At 43.4% G+C, this 22,656-nt stretch overlaps 1 protein-coding gene across 1 annotated transcript in view; it reads right to left on the minus strand.

The window, feature by feature from the left end:
• Positions 1–22,656, minus strand: part of MYO16 (myosin XVI) — a 599,120-nt gene that overhangs the window by 54,458 nt on the left and 522,006 nt on the right. Inside the window, exon 32 of the mRNA XM_075562598.1 lies at positions 2,574–2,732. Coding sequence (XP_075418713.1) covers positions 2,574–2,732 — 159 coding nt within the window. The remainder of the gene's footprint in view (positions 1–2,573; positions 2,733–22,656) is intronic.

Here is a 22,656-nt window from a genome sequence, read left to right on the forward strand (position 1 = left end):
CCGAGTATTTACCTGGAATTTCCTAGAGAAGCCACGTGAGTCTGGAGTTTTCATTGTAGGAAAGTCTTTAATAAAAAGCCAATCCACAGAATATTTAGGAGTGCTGTTCAGATTTCCTATTTCTTCTCTCAGTTTTGTTATATAAATGATACATACGTGTGCATAACATACATGTAACATGTGTGTATAGCATATGCTGCTGTTGTTTTGAGCAATATATTTTGTGTATCCAGACATACATATTTGTTTGGGCTCTCTCTTGGGTTGCTTACTCTGAAGGAGTCCAGTGGCCATGTTTTGAGGCAGTCCGATGGAGGAGCTCAAGTGACCGGGGCATCTTCAGGTGGTCCTAGGACTGGGGCATCGGTGAGAATTTCCTGAGACCTATCAATAGCAACAACGGTGAGCCTGCAAGTGGATCTTCTGATTCCTGCCTAGAATGATGTGAGTGACCTTGAAGGTGAGTTCTTCTGAAAGTCAAGCTTTGGATCTCTGTGGCATTGCTGACAACTTGAATACGGGGGCATGATGGGTATTAGCAATGACATACTAAATCATTTGTTTCCAGCCTCTCAGGGTAATTTGTTACACATCAATAGATAATGAACTCTATCCATTCCGCAGTTGATACCACTTGAATATTGCCAGTGTGTAGTGCTTATAATCAAAGTCCATGTAGATCTTTGTATTCAGATGGTTTTCTGGACATGCATTGTTGTTTCTCCTGGTTAAATACCAGGACTTGGATTGCTGGTATACCTATAAGCATATGCTTAGCTTTACAAAAATGCTGTGAAGCTGTTTTACAAAGTTAATCATTTCAATCGCTTCTTCATTGCATTATATCCATAACTTAAAAGCTTCTTCATATTTGCACTTTGCAACAATTTATTTATTTGGCCATCCTTTTTCTCTTTTTCTAAAGACTCAAATAATTCTTACCATAGCCTCTATAGTTATAACTAATTTTCTAGAATTTCTATTCTTTTGCTGACTCATGGTGCAATTTAGAGTTTCTGACTTGTCTTCCACGTTCTCAGTATTTTAAAAATAATAACTGCATCTAGCCTGATTCACCCTTAAACACCCTGCTGTGCTTAATTTCATTAATATATCTTTTAATTCCAGAATTTCCACCTGACACTTTTTTATGGTTTCTAATTTTGGTTGAAATTCTCAATTAAAAAAAATCCTCTTGGACATAAGGCAGACACTTAATTATGTGTTTTTCAACTGCAATTGTGAAAGCCCCTAGGAGTCTAATCATATTGGCTATGATTTCATCTTATTTTATATCTTCAGGTGCCTGCTTTTTTTTGATTATATAATGAATGGGCACTGTTTTGTAAAAATTGTTTGACGTCTAGAATTCTGTATTATATATATATTTGTAATGTATTTGTTTATTTATTTTAACAATTTATTGGGGTCTGTATTATATTTAAGGAAGGGTTTACATTTGTTTTTCCAAGATACTTTTGAGTCTTAATCCTGGAACAACTCGGTTAAATTTCAAAGCTTGCATAATTTACAGTTGAGCTGCATCTCCTAGTTTGGGTATATTATCACGGTAGTGACAGACCTTACAAGGTCTTGGAAGCTCTTGGACTGGGCTCACTGTCCCAATAATTCTGGATTCCAATCAGAGATCCTGCTGCCTCTTGTGGGTTGGACCTGGGTCCTTGTGTCTCCACAGGAAAAAAAGTCACAACGTGAGCCTCCATTTGATGTGACTTCTGTTTTTAATTAGTGCTTCGCTGTCTGCACAGATCACCAGTGTCTTAAAACAGATTATTTTAAAAAAAAAAATCATCTCATTTTCTTGCTGTTCTCAGAAAGAGGGTTGATCTGAAATTTCCATTTAGTAATGACTAGATTAACTAATTAAAGTCCCTGGCACAAACAGTTTGCACTCAGCTACTAATAAAAGGTCCTGGAAATCTTCATTCATAAAATACTACAGCCAAGAAAAAAATCCTACCAACTTCAGTTCTACTTTGTAACACATGGTTTCACGTGAGTTGGAATTAACTTGACGGTAGCAGGTTCTTCGTTTCATACTTTTACAACTTGCATTTTATATGTTTAAGAGAGATAAATTCTTAATTTTAGCTAGCAGGGACAGCTTTGGAGTACATGAGCCCCAAGCTAACTTTAAATGATATACTTATTGGTTATCTCAAAGTAAATACCTAAACATAGTCGCTATCTACCATGCTGTAATATTTTCTCATTCACATTGCTTAGTTCACAAAAAGAAAACTGCATTTTAGAATGAAATATATCATTAGAACACCCATCTCCTCGTTCCCAGAATTAAAAGACTAATTTTGTGCTGGTTCATTGAGACTGATGCAACATAAAACTCTCTGAAGAGTAAATTAATACTTAATTCTAGTCTAATTCTTTAATCTAAGCAATTAAAAGTTGCCTACAATCCCGAGAGTGAAGTGTGGCAGTTTATAGTCGATTCTCCCATTTTTACACCGACGTTATATCTGAATTTTATATCCATTCTTGCTAGAAAGTTTTAGCACATTAAGCTTTTATCTATTTACTTCCACAATGCTTACCATTTGTGATGGAATTTCCATTTTCAGCGGTTATACAAGTAGATGGGGAATTGGATAATGGAATCCCGTGGTCATTTGCATTTCGATCTTGAGTCTCTGATGCCATTTCACATGTACTGGGTTCATCTCGGCTGGTTAAATTCATGTTAGTTTCAAAACCTAAAATAAATGTAAAGATAATCATACTTTTTCTGATGATGTGAATGGTCACTTGAATAAAATACTCAAAGAAACAATACAATTTATGAAATCAAATATGACATATTATGTTGACATTTTAAATTAAAAGGCCTTAATCAAACTTACAGCCTGCAAAATATTTACCTGTTCGCCCAAACGCTGCTAAACATAATAAGGCACTTTACATGGTGATAGTCACTTTGACAGTTTGTGAGGTTTACATTATCCATACAGAACTAATGATGCCCCAAGTCAGATTACTTAGCAGCATAGTGTTGTTCATCTTAAGAAAAACATTTGCTACAAGAATCATGGTAATAAGATCAGGTTTTTAAAAACTTTCCAAATACTTAAATTTAAATAGAGCTGGGACAATTTTATACTTAAAAAATACATGTTCAGTATAATGAAATATACTACTCTCCATTGGTAAGGAGGCCTGTCTGTGTAGTGGTTAAGCGTTCGACTGCTAAACAAAGTGGATGTGGTTTGAGCCCACAGGTCACTTTGCAGGAAGAAGGTCTTAGAGTTGGCATCCGTAAATCTTACAGTCTTGGAACTGCCGGGGGCAGTTTTAATGTGTTCTGTGATACCACTGTATTCTGAAACATGGCTGAACCATAAAAATGACATAAACTAGCCATTTAAAAATGCCAAACTTCAACAGCAAACTAACACACTTTCTTAGCATCCAGTGCTCTGTATCAAGTGCTCTGAGATAAATGAACACAATAGGAGCCATTGCACAGGTGAAACGAATGCTCCAATGTAATCTTGTTTTTTAAAGCAATATTCCTAAACTCCTCTCTCGGTGTGTCCTACTGTGATGACCTGCTTGTTGCTGCGATGTTGCAAACTATGCTACCAGTCTCTCAACTACCAGAAGGGTCATTGATGATGGGGAGGCTTCAACAGAACTTCCAGATTAAGACAGACTAGGAAGGAGGGGCCCTGGCGGTTCAGTGGTTATGCATTGGGCTGCAATCAGAATGGCCAGCAGTTTGAAACTGCCCACAGCTCTGAGGGAGACACACTGGACTTTCTACTCCCATAAGCAATCACATCCTGGGAACTCAGTAAGGGTCCCTGCGAGTCCACCTTGATCGGATGGCAGTGAGTTTGGTTTGGGTAGGAAAAAGAAGGAGAGCACATCAGGACGAATGGGCACTTGGGGGGCCTTCTCTCCACTCCTGCCCCTTTGCTCCCATCCCTCACCTAGCTTGGAGACCAGCCAAGGCTAGGGCAACTCAAGAGCCAGTCCAGCCACATCCTGCCTGACACTGCTGGGAGTTTCTTCCCAAGGAGGTGAGATTCTCCCCCCAGGGCCACCCAGGCGGCAGGTGCCATGGCTACAGATCAGACCAGTCCTAGAGGAAGAAACCACGCCTAGGGACATGGAAGGGCAGGAAAGAGAGGAGGCTCCTGACGAGCTGGCTGGACCCTGTGGGTACATGGACGTGCTCTAGCCGCTGCACAACCATGAGACTGGCACAGGCCCTGGCAGGGATGCCTTCTGTTGTCCATGGGATCACCAAAAGTCAGAATGAATGCCAGGACACCCAACAACAACAACAATGGGCAAAGCTGATGGTTGATTCGCCTTTGCAAACCAAACACGACTTCCATCCAAGGACCGCACTTGTTCTGCCCCCACTCACACCTGTCCTCCCCTATGCTTGAGCCGGCCCCCCTCGTCAGAGTGGGCAGGTGCACGTGGCATGGGCTTCCGTTTCACAAAATCCTCATAAAAGTTCCAATTTAGCAGGAGACTTTTGATTAAGTAGTAGGCATGTTTGTACTGTTTCTTTCCTGTGTCTGAGGAGACACAGCAGACTCCAGCTGTGTACAGTTGGGTCGTCCTGAAGTTTTAGGTTAAGAAATCAATCAGAAGGGATGGGAAACAGCAGTTCTCTTATAGCTTACATAGGGCAGGACAACGTTTAACATCTCACTTGTTCCCAATTACAAATATTCCAGTCGGGAGAGATATTACCCTGTCCTTTTATTTTAAGAAGAAAATAAAGGTTACTCCCAGTCAAGCAGCAGGAAAGAGTTAGAATGACACTTTAAGCTATATATTCTGCTATTTAAGTTTTATTTTTGTTTTGTTGAAAGACAAACTCGATTTTGTCAGTTCTGTGCTTTAAACTCTGAAATGAGTTGAGAAAAGAAAGACGGGGAAAGGATAGAAAGAGAAACCACTCCACTGCTTAGCTTGCCTTTCAAAGCTCTTCTTGATTTGATCCCTCCTAAGGTGGCAGGAGAAGCCCTGGCGATGTAATGGCTGTGAACGGCAAGGTCAGCAGTTCAAAACCATCAGGCGCTCTGCAGGAGAAAGATGAGGCTTTCTACTCCTATTAGCAGCTAAAGTCCTGGAAAGCCACAGGAGCTGTTCTACTCTGTCCTCTGACATCACTGTGAGTTGGAACTGATTCAATGGCAGTGAGTGTTAACATTTTTTTTGGGGGGGCATAGAGTGTTGTACATTTGGCTGCTAAATGCAAGGTCAACAGTTTGAAACCCCCATCTGTTCTGAAGGAGAAAGATGAGGCTCGCTATTCCCAGCTAAGATTTGCAGTCTTAGAAAATGATAGGGTTGCTATGAGTGAAAATCCACCCTGGGGGGCGGGGGGCAGGGGAGTTTAGGCTTGCTAGGCTTCAGAATAGTCCCTATGCAGTCACTGACTTCTCTTTTGTTGGTCTTAACTCTTTCAACATGATTTCCCCTTGTCCCTCGAAACACATACTCAAATAAATTGTGCTTCATAGCCATGCATCCAGAGTCTAAATGGATTGATGTTTGAGTGCTTCAGTGGAGGTTACTTCTGCCTGGAATACCCCCTCCCCTCTAACACTCTTGAGTCTTCGTACTCATTTGTCAGAGACCTGCACACATCACTTCTTTGTGCGGCTTTGTTTACAAATAGTCTTCTCAAAGCACAGTGAGTAGGATGCTCTCTGCCATGAAAGGGAGGTGTGCTGAGATAGAGAGATGCTCCGACAGGAGAGGTCCAGGGAGAGCCGAGAGACCAAGGTTTTGCCTCCTCGGTAGAGGAGTTGCATTGATGTGATCCAAGGGGTTCCTGGGCTCCTGGCCTTCTCCCACTTACAATAAGATGACATGGATAACCCTGCCAAACATGAAAAGTCAGGCTTATCTTAACTTCGCAATCCTTTGAAACAAGCAACCTCTGCTATTCCTCAACTAAACCTTCTTTGAAATTCTGAAAATCAGAAGGACATATATTGGTTGAAAGGTAGATCAAGACATTCACTTGCTTTTATTTCTTTTTAAACATTTTTTTTCTTCACTTTTCATTCAGATATTTATTGAGTTCCCACTGTGAGCCTGAGCTGTGGAAGTGCTGAGAATACCATCATGGCTATGTCAGACCTGTCACATGGAGAGTTCCTCTTAGGGGGGGGGCAGTCAACACAAGCAAATGACTACACGTGATGGAAAGCCTCAGGGAGAAAGGGGAGTGGGCATGAGGCGGTCTTAGTCAGGCTCAGCAGGGAAATTAAATTCAGCTGAGAGAGAGAACAGAAGTCTTGGATGAAATGCTCCTGTGCTAATCAAAAGGGTGGACATTCAAACCACCCAGTCACTCTGTGGGAGAAAGATGCAGCAATGTGCTTCCTTAAAGATTTAAAGCCTTGCAATCCCTGAGACAGTTCTGTTCCTGTTGGGTCACTAGGAATAGGGAATGACTCACCGGCAATGGGTCTGGATTCTGGTTTGGGAAGTAAAGGAAAGGAAGCCAGGCACAAAGAGGAAAGGTAACCACCCTGAACTTTCATGAAGTCCCTAGATGGGATGCTGTTATGGAAAGAAGTTGAGTGTGGATACCTGGAACTGCCCCATAGGGTTTTGCTGGTTGTTTTTAATTTACAGCAATCTAAACAAAGAAGACCACCAGGTCGTTATCCAGGAGATATTAAGAGGTTTGAGACAATAATCTTTTGGTATGTAGCTGTGTTAGTCTGGTTAAACTTTGGGAACAAATCCACAAAAAATTATATATATGAATACATATATGAATTTTATATAAAGGGTAAGTGTCCATTAAGAAAGCATCCCAACCTAGTGCTGTCCAAGCCCATTACTCCAACATTAGCCCATAAGTCTGACACTGACCTACAAAGTCCTCCTCCATCTCATGAAACACACTCAATGACGCTGATTGCAGGGGGAAAGCCAAATCATTGAGCGGGTAAGCATCTCAGTGCTGGCAGGGGTCTCCAAGCAGCTGCTCCAGCACCCAGGGCTGCATCAGGGTAGGTGGCTTCTCCTCAGGGATATCTCGAAGGAAGTGAGCCTTGCAAGCTGAAGCAGGGAACTGGCTACGGCAGCCAGACCCTGCTGCGACCATCAGAGAGCAAGAGACCCGAGAACTCGAAAGGTGAGGCTCACCGAGCCATTTATCCCTCTGTCCTTCAATTAATCCCACATGTGTTTATTGGCCAGGTTGGCAGAGTAAACTTTAACTATCTCAGTAGCCCAGTGCTAACCAGTATATCACCAGGGATCTTGATGCAGGAGAATGCTTTGTTTTTTTAATTTCTGGGGTGAGTCAAAGCCAAGGGTGATAAGAAGACAAAAAGCTTTGGAGGTCCCCACAGAAAGACATTCAAAGTATATTTTCAGTAGAGTAGAAGGCGACCGGAGGATTGGAAGCAAGGTTGAACTCAATTGGTTGATGGGCATTTGGCTGTTGGGCGTGGCCCAGCAGATTTTGAGCAGAGGAAAACGGTCCGACGGGGCTTTCTAGGCTCTCATCTTTATGAAAGGAGATTGCCAGAACTCTCCTGCCAAGTGGCTGGTGGGTTCAGAACCAGCAACCTTTTGGCTAGTGTCTGAGTGGTGACCCTTTGTGGCCTGAGAGCTCCTTAGTCTTATTTTATCTATTGATAATGGGCTCACTCCTCCCAGATACTTAGTGGATTGGTCCTAATACTTCATACTGCCTGGCAAATTGTAGACGGATATTGTTTGCTACTAAAGTCTTAGAAAATATTTTCAGCTTCTGATTTATAAATTATAGCCAAAAAACTAGAAAATTTATGATACAAGTTAGGATGTAATCCTTGCATTATCTGCTAAATTCTTCTTTACATTCTAAATTCTTCTTTACATGTATTCTGTCTTTCTCTATTTGGTGATTTTTCTGGATTGGTATAAGAGAATAAGTTGCCCGTAACATAAGATATAAAAATGACAGATCCCTGTGATGATTATTATCCACATGAATCTTAAAATAATGATCATCTCTGAAGTGTTTACTGTATTCCTATCCTCTTACTAGATGCAGTGCTTTATTTAGCTATTTCCAAACAATTCTGAAACATTGTTACCGTCATGCCTATTTTAGAGATGAAGTCATTGAGGTTTGGAGTGGTGAATGTACTTGCAAATGCCTCATAGATTCATTACTTAGTTCGGCAGTAGATTCAAGCTGAGGCAGGCAGGATCCCAGGTCCCACCCAGGCTCATTTCTCTATGTTCTACTTCTCCAGGTGAAGTTTATCTTCATTATTTCATGTGCTGATATAAAGCATACGGTTGATTCTTTTCTGTGGCTGCACCCCACATGCCACAATGTAATAAATGGATACGTGTACATTGGAAGTCAAGTGCACCCTGGCGTTTAAAATAGAGTTGCAACATCAACATAGATGTCCCGACTCTTTGAGGTTATTTTCATTCATTAATATTAACTGGGTATGCTCACCCTACTCAATTGGTCCAACCACTGCTCATACAAACCCTTACTTCCAGTGTGTTCCCAACATGTTGAAGCTTGTGTGCCCCGGTTTGCTAGGTTAATAATTCAACCACAGCGAGGTTCAAATGCAGACCGCCCCACCCAGGTGGTTTTGCACGCTGGAAACCAGATGTGCAGGACCTTATCAAAGGTGCGCTCATCACCGTGTACTGAAATAGGAAAATGATTTTGACAATAACTAATAAAGAGGACATTGAGATTGAATGTGATTGACTCTTTGTGGTGTAGTGGGGACCAGGAGGTCAGCAGCTCTAACCCACCATCAGATTCAAAATAGAAAGATGAAGCTTTCTCCTCCCGTAAAGCTTTACAGTCTCAGAAACCCCAAAAGGCGGTGCTATAGAGACCCGAATGCGTTGGAAGCGACTCGCTGGCATGCGTTTGGTTTTATGTTTTATTGCAGAAGTACATATAAAAAGTGCACCTTTTATCATGTTTTTCTCTATTTATAAAGAAGTCATACAGAGCCTGGGAAGTCAGCCAGTCCCTTCGTGGCTGCGGTGTACATCAGGGTTGTGAGGTGTAAGCAGAGTCAGTCCGTTCCAGAAGGTCGGAGACTCAGTGAAGCTGGAGAGAAGCGAGTGCTGTGCCATCCTGTCTGAGCCATCTCTGTAGGCCTGCACCTGGTTAAGCACGTGCTTTGAGGAGTTAAGTGACATCTTTTGCTATATGTTTCTACATCGTCGAGCCAGTTGGGTAGAAGACCTGTGGTGCTTTCTTTTGACTCCTTCACAGGATTTTTCCTGTGACCTCTGGTGTTTTAATAGGTTGGAAAAGATGAATCACATCAAGATCTGACTCAAAGATAGAGTCTTGGCTTTTGCATGAGTGTGATTTTTAAACACAAGCATGCAGACAGGGTCAAGCATCATTTTGATTAAATAAATAGGAGAGTTTTCCCACATGTCTGAATGTTCATTCACAAAATAGTCATTTGTTCCTTGATAGTTTCTATACAACTACAATGCCATCCTCAGCGTGTGTGCTCCTTATAAAACTGCAGTTTTATGGGGAACAGCCTTGTCTCCCAGGAGACATTCATGTGGTAATGTCTAGGTGGTACAAACAGCTAAGCATTTGCTATGAATCAAAGGCTTCATGGTTCATATCAACCCAGAGGTGCTCTGGCAGACCTGGGGCCTGACTTTCAGAAGGTTCTAGCCACTGAACACCCATGGAGTGCATCGCCGACTCAAATGGAATTGTGTGCATTGGAATTGAATCTAGGATAACCGGCTGACATGTTTGACTAGGGAATGGTGTTTCTGGGTCTGGATCAGGATGTTGGAAACGGTCCTGCAATGAATGGTCAAGACAACCATCCATAACCAAAAACCCAAGCGGTCCCCAAAATCAGGAGTGCAGAGATTGGGAAGCCATGTGCAAGTGATTCAGCACAACTATCGGTCCCTTCTCGTCCAAAGAAGAAAGGAGAGTAGCAAATCAAAGACCAAGTACAGAAACGAGGCTATAGGATTGAGCATTGACCCAGATCATGTCCTCAGATAAACGGAGAAACCAGAAGCCCAGGTGGTGCCCAGATGACACTAATGCCGGTTCTGATGTGGTGCACAATAACCAGATCCTGACGGAATGAGAGAAAAATGTGCACCAGAATGCAGATTCTTAAAATCTGCATATGAACTACAATAGTCAAGACTAGAAGATTCCCTGAAATGACAGGATAAGGAAGCCCGAAGAAGAATCAATGCAATTGTCTTGTGGTGCTGCTGAAGAATATTGAGAGGACCGAGGGAGTGTGTCGGGGGGTAAGGGGGTGGGGGTGGGGGTAAGGGGCGGGCAGGGAGATTGTCTTGGAAAATGTCCATCCAGAGTGTTCCTTATAGGCAAGGCGAGAGTGACTTCATCTACATTCTTTGACTATTTTGTCAGGAGACACCAGTCCCTAGAGGACACTGTTTGGTAAAGTACAGGGTCAGCGAGATGGACTGACGGTGGCTGCATCAATGGGCTCAAGCCTAGGACGGTTATGAGGGTGGCTCGTGGCACCTAAACATCTCCGAGAGTGCCTCTTTGAATGCTGGACGTGAGGGCCCCTTTCATCTATATTAGAGATTGGCTCATAAAGTGCAAATCGCACCCACGAGAACTGGGCCCCTTAGGAAACCATATATGTGACATCCAATGGTAAACCATGACTCTAAAGCAAGGATGAAAGGATAAGAGGCAGGAAAATCGGATTTCTGGAAATGAAACATTTAAAAATGAGAATGAGTGGACACAATGTGAAAACTTTAACTGCGACCACTGAGGAATATGTGTATCACTGGGAACAGGAGCCTAATTCCTGTGCACACTCATACTCAAAAAATTAAAAAATCTAATTGAGATCGTGTCCCATCCTTCTCTCAAATGACGCCACTGTTCTCCTCTGTCATTCTAGCTAACCCCCCGTGATTACCAAACCCTAGAGGGGCCCTGGTAGCAGAGTGGGTTATGCCTTTTGAGGTTAACCACAAGGTCAGCAGTTTGAACCCACCAGCTGGAGAAGGACGCCACCTTCTATTCCTGTAGAGACACAGTCTCAAAACCCATAGAGGCTGTTCGACTCCATCCTAGAAGATCACTAGGAGTCAAAAGTGACTTTATGGCAGTGAGTTTGAGAGGACCTTCCAGGATGGGACTCTCTGCTTCTCTTCAGACTCCAACCGCGCCTAATTTCAGGCCTCCTCTGCTCCCTTAGCTCTCTGCATTGCTCCAACCTGCCTGTGTTTTCCTACCTTGTTCAGGGCTCTATTCAAATCACTCTAGGACAGAGGGGTTTTTCAGACCACTGTCTAGAAAATAGCTCCTGCCTCTTACCCCAGGACTGTCCCCACCCTCTCCTTAACTTTTCGGTATCATTCTCTCTGTGTGATAAATTATGATCTTTTTTGACCTCTTTCCTCTGGAATTTCGTCTATGTAGATTCAAATACAATGTTTCTTTGATTGGTTTTGGACAGCTCAGTTCCTAGAACAGGGCGAGGAACGTAGTTGGTGCTCAAAGATTATTCCTTGAAAGAAAGATTGAATGGCTAACAAAGGAACAACAATGTTATAAAAATCATATTGGTTAAAATGGTTTTTGACAACAGCTAAAAGAGTCGGCATATCTTCTAAATTTTAAAACTTCTAAATTCTAAATTCAGGCAAATGGCTAAGGAAAAAACCATACGTCACCGTAAACGCTCCCAATTCAAATGAGGTAATTTGAGTCACATTGCTACTGTTGATGTGCCTTGAGTACCCATCATCATTCATTTAAAATTCGAACATAAGACCAGCATCTCATTATCTGGGGCAAACAATTCTTAAACATTCAAAGAGTTGGAGCTATTTGTTTTCTGTGTAAGAGCACTAGCCTGTGGGTGGGAAAGCCTACACATATTTAAAATATATCCTGGACTCATAACTCAAAGTTATTTTTCTACCATGGTTCTAATAAGCATGGTAGATACAGACATGTTTCATATTTTAAAATCTTACTTTGTAACCATTAAGATCAGGAAGTTCGTGAGTTTGGTAAGCATGCTTATCTTGATGCTACATATTAACAGATCAGTGGTTCTCAACCTTCCTAATGCTGTGTGCTGGGGTGAGCCCCCAAACCATAACATTATTTTCGTTGCTACTTCATAACCGTAATTTTGCTGATGTGATGAATCGGGCGACCCTTGTGAAAGGGTCGTTCGACCCCCCAAAGGGGTTGAGACCCCCAGGTTGAGAACCGCTGGTTGAGATCCTTACTCTCTGGGAAGGGGCAGAGGTGGGTTGAGGAGCAGTGTGACATTCTGGCCCTTCCTTTGGGGTTCTTCCACACTCTGAGAGGGGCTCCGTGCCTGTGCAGCTAATGTCTGTGTAATTCACAGATATTGCAAATATACCACTGGCTTTGGCTTAGTTTCTCATTTTGAATACATGTTCCCTTTCCCCACTAAATTTTTAACATGCTTATTCCTTTTCTGTAAAACAGACCCACTCAAAATTATATAAGCTATAACCTCGGAACATTGACCCAATATGCCCGAGGGACAAAGAGCCCTGGAAGTCATTTGTATGATAAGATCCCTGCTCTGGGTGAACTTGCAATGACTGGGGAGAAGAACATGTGTGACATCACTGAATAAGATGATAAGGCAACATGGCTTCTAGCCACGCCTGCTGACGTCCTGCTGATGTCTGTTGCTTTATAAAAGTGCTCTAGGGCCATGTCTGGCAGGGGAAAGCTGCACTACTGGAGTCAAAGAGGTACGAGGGAGTTTACCAAAAGGGGTTGTGGTCTGTGAGAAAATAAACAAATCTCAGATTTTGTTGGGTGAGGTAAGAAGGAAACCAAGAAACATTTTTTTTGGGGGGGCAGGGGGACGGTAGGAAGACAGGGGAGAAGAGGACCACCTCACTGGAGAGAGAAGCTTCATGACTGAATTTGGCAAATTAGGAAAACATAAGATGGAAACCAGTGTCAGAGAGACATTTTTAGCCAATTTCCCAACTCACAGAGCACTCATGACTAGTGGAAGAAGGCAACTGTCCTGTTGTTCCCTGTGCCAACCTAACAGTTATGGGTTTCCCTACTGTGATCCACTGCATATTGCTTGTAGTAGATCACTAGATCGTTCTTCCGACTCTATTTTAGCCTGGAAGCTCTACTGAAACCTGATCAGGATCCTAGAAACATGCAAGCCTGCATGTATGAAGGGTGGTGGCTGGTACAGTGGCCGGTGAACATTCTACCTCTGAGCTACCACCGCCCCTCACTGAGCGAAGTTCTCTACCCAAATCAATAAGCAGAAGGAATCTGTCAGAAGGCATAGCACTTGCTCCACTGCTGGGGAAGCTCTGAGATGTCCTTGGGATTGGTAGTCACTCTGGGACTAGGTGAAACCTGAGTTTACTAGGGAAAACGGTAAGCTCCTGACAAGCCCCTCCACCCTGGGAGAGGATCCATTTGTTCAGTATGCATTTATCAAGCCTTTCAAGGTCAAAACTTTATATGAATTTTTTAATGTAGATTGAAAATTTATATCTAAAAATATTTAGCTCAGAACTCTAGGGATGACATAGAAAATCAATGATTCCTCACATGCTTCCCTTCTAAAGGGCAGCATGCATGTTCGGAAATTCAAGGAGAATGAAGCACGGCATCCATCACTTGGAAAGAGTTAAAAAGAATGATCTGGAATAGTCATGGTAGGAGTCTCAGCCTACTCAGGTGAGCTAATGTGTACTGTTTTTATTTGTTAAAGCCTTTGGCCAATAAAATGCCAGCAAAGATGGCAGGGATATTCTAAAGGGTCTCTTTTCTTTGGCTTCTGAGTGGTGACTCAAGTCACGGAGTGAATGCCTTCCAGGCTCCTTTAAGGTACGACGCCTGAAAGGCAACCAATGGCCAGGGGCTGAAATACACTGTGCCAAATGCTCTGGGAATTCATAGGCAGAATCACGACAGGCTGCAGTAGCCAGGGAAGCCTTTGTGGAAGAAGAGGGAATAAGAAAGCACTTGGATTTTGAAGCATAGCTGGACTGTGGGAAGGCCAAGGTCAAGGAAGGACAAAAGTGTTACTGCAGCAGAGTCAGTCACGACTGCGTTGCAAAGCGAGATGAAGCTGGCTCTCTTCACAGCTCTGCGCTGAGAAGTAGAAGAAACGAGCTTGGAGTTTGTAGGGAATTCTGCGAGGTGGCGGCACGAATTTTAAGTAAGAGTGTGACATGAAGACAGTATTTTTAAAAGGTTATGAATCTAACAAAAGAGCATACGGGATGAATTAGAAACAGGACGAGAAACAAAACCAAAAAACCCCAAACTAAACAAACTGTGAATTTGGATAAGAGGAGTGGCAAAAGGAATGGGACATCAAGGAGGAAGAAGCCAAGTTAGACATTCCTTTGATGGAGCCCTGTGGAAAGGTCAGAGTTTCGAACCCACCAACCACTTCTAGGGAGTGAGAAGAGGCTGTCTATTAGCATAAGGGTTTAATGTTGGAAACTTACATGGGCAGTTCTACCCTGTCTTATAGAGTTGCTAGGAGCTAGAATCAATTTGATTGCAGTAGGTTGTTTGAGTTGGAGCTAGGAGCACTGGGTGAGTGTCATGGCGATGGGCAAGGAAGCAGATGAGAGGAGGGGAGGCCTATGCCGGCTGTTGATGATGAGTTTGGGGGTGTGGATATTGACTCTCAAGTGAGGATTGTCTATCTAAGAAGTTGAATTAGATGCTAATTTAACTGAGTCCCCTCAAAATAAGTGCTGTAAATTGGAGCCACTCCTCTGTGTGGCTTACCTCCCACTTTCCTTTGTTATGCTAAAGAGGCAGTTTCCATGGCCTGCAAATTTCAGAGTCAGTTTACGGATTGAAAAGAGCAGATTAAGCAAGTAAACAATCACAAATGGAGGAACTGAACTGAAGCCCAGCCTAAGTGACAAAGTCCCTACAAGGTAGAAGCTGAAAAGAGACCCATACTTTGCCCAGAGCACACAGAGAGGACCATTCCTGACAAGCAGTGCCTTGACCCTGGTCTTGCAGCTTCTTGATGGATGAGGAAACGTCCATTTGTTGAAGTCATCCATGGCTGTGCTACATGACTAAGGCAGAGCTGTTTTGAAAAACAGTCTGTATTAGGACTGAAAAAGAAAATGTCTAGGAGGGATTTCAAGATCTCTCAGGAGGGAGGACAGCGTCTTGGAAAAGAGATGTTCCTCGGGTTGAGAAGGCTGCCCATGCAAGTCTCTGATAATGGATACGAAAAGGCAGGTGTAGGATTGGAGGAGGGAGGGCACTGGTGGGAGGGCTTGGCTGGGCAGCCACCCAGAGGGGAGGGGGAGGGGCTGTGCACTGGGGAGGGAGCCTGACAGTACTGAATGCCACAGGGAGGTCAAGGAGATTGCCCATGGAACGTGCACAGGCATGTTTCTTTAAGAAGAATGCTTGAAAAAACAAATTCCTCTCTCAGTTACCTTAAGATGAGATAATTTCAGAGCATAGTTTGGAATTGTATGAGATAGGATCCAGGTTTCAGTAACGCAGGAGAAAAACAAACTGTAGCTGTCTGACTTATTTAATACTGCCAGTGCTGTGTAAGGCATAAAAAATGTGAAAATACATTTTCGACTCATTACTCATGCAGGCTATAACTCATTCTGCAAACTCTATAGGAAAATTCCTCTTCAGAAAGGCTACTGCAGGCAGGGAATGTTTTCTCCTATTTGGCACGAAGGAAAAGTACCAATGCAGAGGGGCCTGCCCTGGCTTTGCTCCTGCCTCCAGAAGGTGCAGCTGGACAGTGCTGATTGATCCAGGTTGATGAAGCTTCCCGGCGTCTCGGGAGGCCCATGTAGCCCTGCAGTCAGCACCCAGTTTGAGTTAAACAGAAGTCTCAAGAGATAACTTCCCTTCAATCCCTGCTTTCTCTAAGATCTTCTCCGGTTGAATAACTGAAAATTACAAAGAAGGAATTAGGAATCTGCTCTCTGCTGTAATACATTGTTAGAGACACGAATGGAAGTTTTCTCTTTCAATGGCAACATAGTCCAAACATGTGACCTAAAACCTCCCCCACAGTAAAAGGTTCCAAGCCAGAGAGAGAGTGACTGATCGTCCACCCGTGTAATCAGAGATTTCAGGAGTGGGGCTGCCTAAGCAGAAATCTAGATGAGAATATAGTAGTTACCGAAGTGAGCTATATAAGCTCATGAAGCATACACACCAAATTTGTCTATATTTTGAACTGGAATATTCTAATTACTCGACTTGAAAGTGCATGTGTGTGAAACATATTTTAACACCCTGTTGCTCATGGGGACTAGGAGATGAATTTGACGGCAGTGGGTTTTTAGCAGGCTTTAGCTGTTTTAGTTGTTGCTGGTTTGTTTGATTGCTAATGGCTATACAATAAATCCAGGTAGGACTTCCATATCAAATATGATGGTGAAACCAGGAACAATACACAAAGTCTTCACACTCTTGAGACATCATGTGCTACATAGCACTTGTATGTTGATCCCTTCCGGGTGACTTTCTCACAACCGATCACTTCAAAATAAAGGAAAAAAGAAACGAAGCACGGTGGCTATTAAAAAGAATGGATGGGGTGAGAAACCAGAATTGCTCACATGTTTCTAACCTTAAAAGGCTATAGCTGGGCACTCAACATTCCTTCCTACTTTTTAATAACCCCTTATGAATTCACCACTCTGGAGTAGATAAAAATTCCTCTTGAACGTGTGTTTTAAGCATTCTTCTGTGGCAGAATGTGCCACAAATACGTATCCTCTGGGTTAAGGAGGGTAGAATGGAAATGTTTGCTTGTCCCGTTAACTCTTAACTCTTGCCACCCACTTCCCTGCCAAGTCTCGGGCGATGTTTTGCACTCGAAAACACCAAGTGGAGTAGGGACAGAGTGAGCTCTTCCACAGCATATTGCCGTACACGGGATAGTGCATTGGCAGCAACCCTCAAAATGACTGTCAGTATAAAGAAGGTGTTCAGTACCCCAAATTGCACAGAAAATTAAATCATGCCAATTTTCTCCTTAGATGTAACTAAGTGGATCCTTTCAAGCACATTTATTGTGTCCCTGCCATACTGGAAGAAAAACAACAATAAAAAAAACCAGACTTCAATTCCTTTCCTGCGCCTTTCCTATAATTAGCTGAATATGCAACACCTAAACAACAAGCTTGCCTGGCCCAGAGCCCCGTTCCTGATGTATAATTTCATAGGTCAGGAGGTTATTTATATTGCTGTTATTTTTACATTTCCTAAATGCCAGGTGGGATAATGTAAATCCAGAAGTCCTGGAACGCAGTGCAGGGCAAAACAGCAGTGTTCATCTCAGTGGAGCATGCTTCCCTTTGGTCAATGGTTCCTCCTTCCTTTCCCCAGAAATCAGACCAGATGAGGATAAATGCCCTGCCTTCCCATGGAAAATATTTAGGATGTGTGATGCCTGTAGCCAGGATGATAAGCAAGGAGGCCAGCCATCTCAAAGTACACAATAAAGTCAAATAACACAAAGCTGGTGATAGAGAACTAGAAAAACCCACAAAGGAACAGAATCCACAGTAGTGACAGCTGATGGACCTTCTCAAACTCCTTCTGCACAAATGACATCCATTAATCCCTGTAACCTTTATCTAAAATATTTATTGAACTGCCAAATGGACACATGCACAGACCCAGCAGAACAGATCCAAGTCACAGGCCTTGTGGTTACTAGTTGTGTCAACATTTGACTGAGAGCGAGTTGGCCACCCAGAGGTCCGGGGACCACAAAGTAGGGTTAGGATAGGAATGTCTTGAGCTGAGGCCACCGGTCATTTACCGATTTGTATTTGTGTTTTATAAGCGGTTTGATTTTTCATCCCAGGATGATGCAGTGGTTAATGGAGTTGACTGCTGTTCCCCCAGAGATCCCGTGGAAGGAAGACTTGGTGATCGACTTACAAGCATACAAACCTGCAACCAGGTCTACTGTGACCCACAGCATCACAGGGTCTCTAGGAGTTGGAGTTAGCTGGAGGCAACATTCGAATTCGTATTATTTTCATAGTGGTACCAGCTCCCACTAATTAAAACTAGAATCCACCTAGTGGTTGCTCGGTGTGAAAATGCCCCGCCATCTCCTCTCTTCTAAATCCAGAGCCCAGGAACACCCCCCCACCCCCGGAGGGGGCAGTTATTGCCCTCACATGAAGTTCCTAGGAGTGAAAGTCCGCTCATTGTCATGGAACCACAATAGGGCCATCAGCTGAATAACAGGCCCAGCTGTTCACACCAACTGGTTATAAGGATGCAGATTTAAGGCCCTCACTAATAAATTAAAATTGTATGCACGGATTTCAATTATTTTGAAGCTCCTCAGTGAGCTATTTCTTTGACATCTTTTGTCGTGTGCCTTTTGCTGATGGTAGATTGGCTGGTATTCCTACTAACGCTATTTCTTCGCATCCGTATGCTCCTTTCCCTCGAATGAATTTCCCTTGGCTTGTCAAAATGACATACTGCAGAGTAGATGTCAATCACCCCCAAAAGGATGTGCAGTTGGGCCCTTGTAAAGCAAAGCTAAATCTAAGTTTAAAATGAAGGGGTGATAAAATGACTGGTCACTGGAGGGATTCCCTTGCCCCACCACAATCATTTCGAGTTCACGAATTTGAACAGATGTGTTTAGATATAAATGGGCATAGAAAACTCAAGGGGGAAAGGGGGTTCATCTCCACACCCTGAAGTAGTGAGCTCCCAACATAACTCAATCATGCCACACACTTGCTGAAAATCTTCATTGCGTAAGATTAAGCAAGCACACATTGACCTCTGCCAGGAGACACCGATCATTGTATCCTGGAACTCAAAAAGGCTCTCTAGCCATTTCAGTCTCATTTCTTTTCGCCCTACCATATAGATCCTGCCAGCGGGACCAATGGCTTTCAGAGTACCTGTTTGTGAGTAGAGAGATCCATTCAGTGGTTCGCAGTAAGAAGTTACAAATTAAATAGAATTACTGCAATAAGGAATGAAACCGAAGAGTTTCACAAGCATTAAGGGACGGCGTGTTCTGTGAAACATGATGACTGCGCATGGTAAAATGTACTGCCCACTGCTCCCTACACATTCGCTATGAGATTCTGATGGGCACACACCACCTTTTCATGCTTAAGCCTGTACAATCTACTACATCATGTGTCACACAAGAACAGCTTCAATACATCTTCAGACAAATGGACTGATGAATGAAGCTCACCCCTCGTATTTAATGATTTTGCCAACCTCTCTGAAAATTTACCAACCCCACACCAAAAATAACCCAAAACAAACCAGCACCAAGCATTATTAAATAGTTTTGCTAGTTCAATCAGCTTGTCTGAAGTTAATCTCTGATTTTTACAAATCTAGAATATAGCTACATATGTCAGGCCCTGTCCTAGACTAATTTTTTTTAACATCATTATGAAGTGCTCCTAAGATGTGTAAAATCACCACAGATATGGAAATGTATCCCAATTAGTAGCTGGACCACACCACTGGGTTTTCTAATGATCATCAGATTAAAAAGACATTTTTATGATCCCCATCACTATATATAAAGTGTACTGCTTTTTTTAACCGTACCACTATCCCAGCCTCTGTAAATTACAGATGATTGCAAGCCTTGGGAAGTGAATGGAGGAGACCCCCTGGCGTGCGGCAAGTACATCCGTAAAATTAATGTGAACAATTAGAATTTTACTGTCTTGTATGACACGCCAGTGATTCACGCAGATCTTTAGTCAAGCTAAGGCTGATGCGGTGGAAAGAGAGTAGAGCCAGATGATTCCAGCACAGCGTGTGACCACCAGAGCTCAAGCTCGTGTCCTGAAAATGGGCCAACAATGGACTCTTATTTTCCCTCGGGATGGAAGTCGCTATTTTTAAAGCAATGCATCGATTAGAAAACCCAGCCTTTATTCTTAGCAAACCATGCTGCCGTTCCTGTTGTCAGCTGCCCTCCCGTCCTAGCCATGCCGTGTGTCACACAGCAGAATGGCTCCCTTGGGTTTGCCTGACTCTCTTCTTCACGGAAGCAGATCACCAGATTTCCCCTCTGTGGTCCCTCTGGGCAGGTCGGGGTTGCCATCCTTCACTTGACTGCCAGCTGCCTATGTGAGTGAGGAGCCTTTCTTGGTGTTATTTGATGCCATCTGGTGGGTGCCCACTCCCCGGGGACCCTGTGTTTCAGGGTGGAAATGCGCTCCATCGGTGGCCAAGGCCATGGCGTTTTGGAAACAGGTCTCCACACTGTCCTCTGAGGTGCCTCTAGTGGATTAGAACTGCCAAGCCCTCAGCTAGTTCTCTACTATTTCACTTGCCCTTTCCAGGGATTCGACCCACGGATGCCAAAGTCACTGGTGTTACCAGGGGCGAGGACTCAATAGTTTTCTCTGGTTCTGCAGAAGAAAAACGTGGGCATCTGCTTCCACAGAGTAAACAAACAAACAAACAAACAAATCCACTCCCAGGGAATCAGTCCCAGCCCACAGCCACCCTATATAGAGTTTCCGAGGGCAGTGAATCTTTATGGGAATATAGATAGCTTCGTTTTTTTTTCCTTCTCAGAGATGCTCTCTGCCATCAAGTCAATGGTGCCTCAGTGACCCAATTGGCCAGAGTAGAATTGGCCCAGGGGCTTCCCAAAGTGCAGTGCTTGAGGGGAGCAGACAGCCTCATTGTTCTCCCACAGTGTGGTGGCGATTTTGAGCTGCTGACCTTGCACTTAGCACCCAGTGCACAACCCACAGAGAGGCTGGTGGGTTTACACCTCCACCTGTATGGTGAGCAGTCCTGTGTAATTCTAACAGGGACCCGTCCAGATAACAGACTAGATCCCCAATGAGCCAGCTCTATTCTGTCACATGGGCTTGCTCTGAGTTGGAAGTCAACATGATGGTACCTACCAACAATAAAGACCAAGGAGACAGGCTTGAGTTAGTGCCGTTCATGTGAAAATAGAAAACATACTATTCTGCTGCATAGTTGGGGGTGTGGAGTGGCTGTTGTGGTTACACCTTGGGCTGCCATCTTGGTTACCACAGGCCACAAGTTCAAACCTACCATCTGCTCAGAGGGGGGGGGGGACGACAATGAGGATTTCTGCTCCCATGAAGATTTTACAAGCTCAGAACCCCCCAGGGGCAGTTCTACTCTGGCCGGTAGAATCCCTGTACTTGGAATCAGCTGGTTGCCAGTGAGTTTGATAGGGAATGCTCCTGAGAGGGTTCTGCTGTTCCCTTAGAAAAGATGTGTGAAGAATTGTTACAGATTTCCACATTTAATTAATGCTTAATTGCCCAATTAAGGAATATTAATCTAAAGTAGTTCTTTTGTATTCCTATGGGTCCCTGAGCCCTGTCATTGAAATTTGCCCAGATCTTACCCACTCGGTGTCCTCATCTGATAACTGAAAATCAGCACACATAATTCTTCCCTCTGTGGCTTCTTTCAGCAAGTAATCCCATTGCTAAGAGCTGTTTTATTCTTTCTGGGAACATGGGCATATTTTGTATCAAGATAATGATCACTTAACTGTGAAATTTCTTCCTATCAGTTTGTCTGCCCAGGATCATTCATCTTTCCCTCATAAAAGGAGAATGATGGGAATTAAAATGCCAAACACAGTGTTGTAGTGAGTTACTCAGTGGGCTGCTGATTGCGAGGTCGGCAGTTGGAACCCAGCCCCCGGTCTTTGGGAGAAAGATGAGGCTTTCTGCTCCTGTAAAGGTTTACACCTTCAGAGAACCACAACATCAGTTCTACTCTGTCCTCTGGGGACAATTCACTCAATGAGAGTGAGTTTGGTTTGGATATCCCTAGGTACTAATTATGAAAATGTCAGTTCTGGAAATGTTAAAAAAAGGTTTTTGTTTTCATTTGTTTGTTTTTTAATAGCAAGGCTATTGTGCTTGACTTTGGGCTGGACTTTTGAGTATGATGAGCTCTTTTAAAAACTTTTTAGGGTCTTTGGAGAATACAAAAAAACCTCAGGTATTATGGGGACAGTTAGTGTTCTATTGAAAATGAGTAGGAGTCTAGGATCTATGCCAGATACGGGCCCTGCATATTCAGTACCGAGTTGTCTGTGTAGATTGAACAAAATATGAACTAAATTGGTGTTTGATGTGTAATTATGATTAGTAGATGTTGTTGTTGTTGTGTGCCACTGAGTTGATTTTGACTCGTTGGGACCTCATGAGACAAAAGAGAATTGCTCCCTAGGTTGTGACTCTGTCACTTCCAGTCTCTGTGAGTTGAAATCGGATCAACAGGAAGCAGCAGCATCCACCATCATGACAGGGAAGAGTGTTAGTGTTTCTCCCAAGGAATGGCTGGGTGGGGTTGAAAGGCAGCCGTTGGCTTAGCAAGCCAGGGCTTAACCAGGACACGGGGACTCCTTTGTATCAATGAACTCTTATTATTCTATTGAAACGGAGTCATATTGTAAATGTACTGGGTCTGAGAATGGAAAGGATCAATTTCAAAGGGAGATGAGAAGACGGTAGGACAGTGCCTCCAATGGCACACAGTGGACGCGAGATGAGTGTCGTTGACACACGGATGAAGAATCAGGCACACTGTTTTGAACA

This window comes from Tenrec ecaudatus, chromosome 11, assembly GCF_050624435.1.
Source record: "Tenrec ecaudatus isolate mTenEca1 chromosome 11, mTenEca1.hap1, whole genome shotgun sequence".
NCBI lineage: Eukaryota > Metazoa > Chordata > Mammalia > Afrosoricida > Tenrecidae > Tenrec > Tenrec ecaudatus.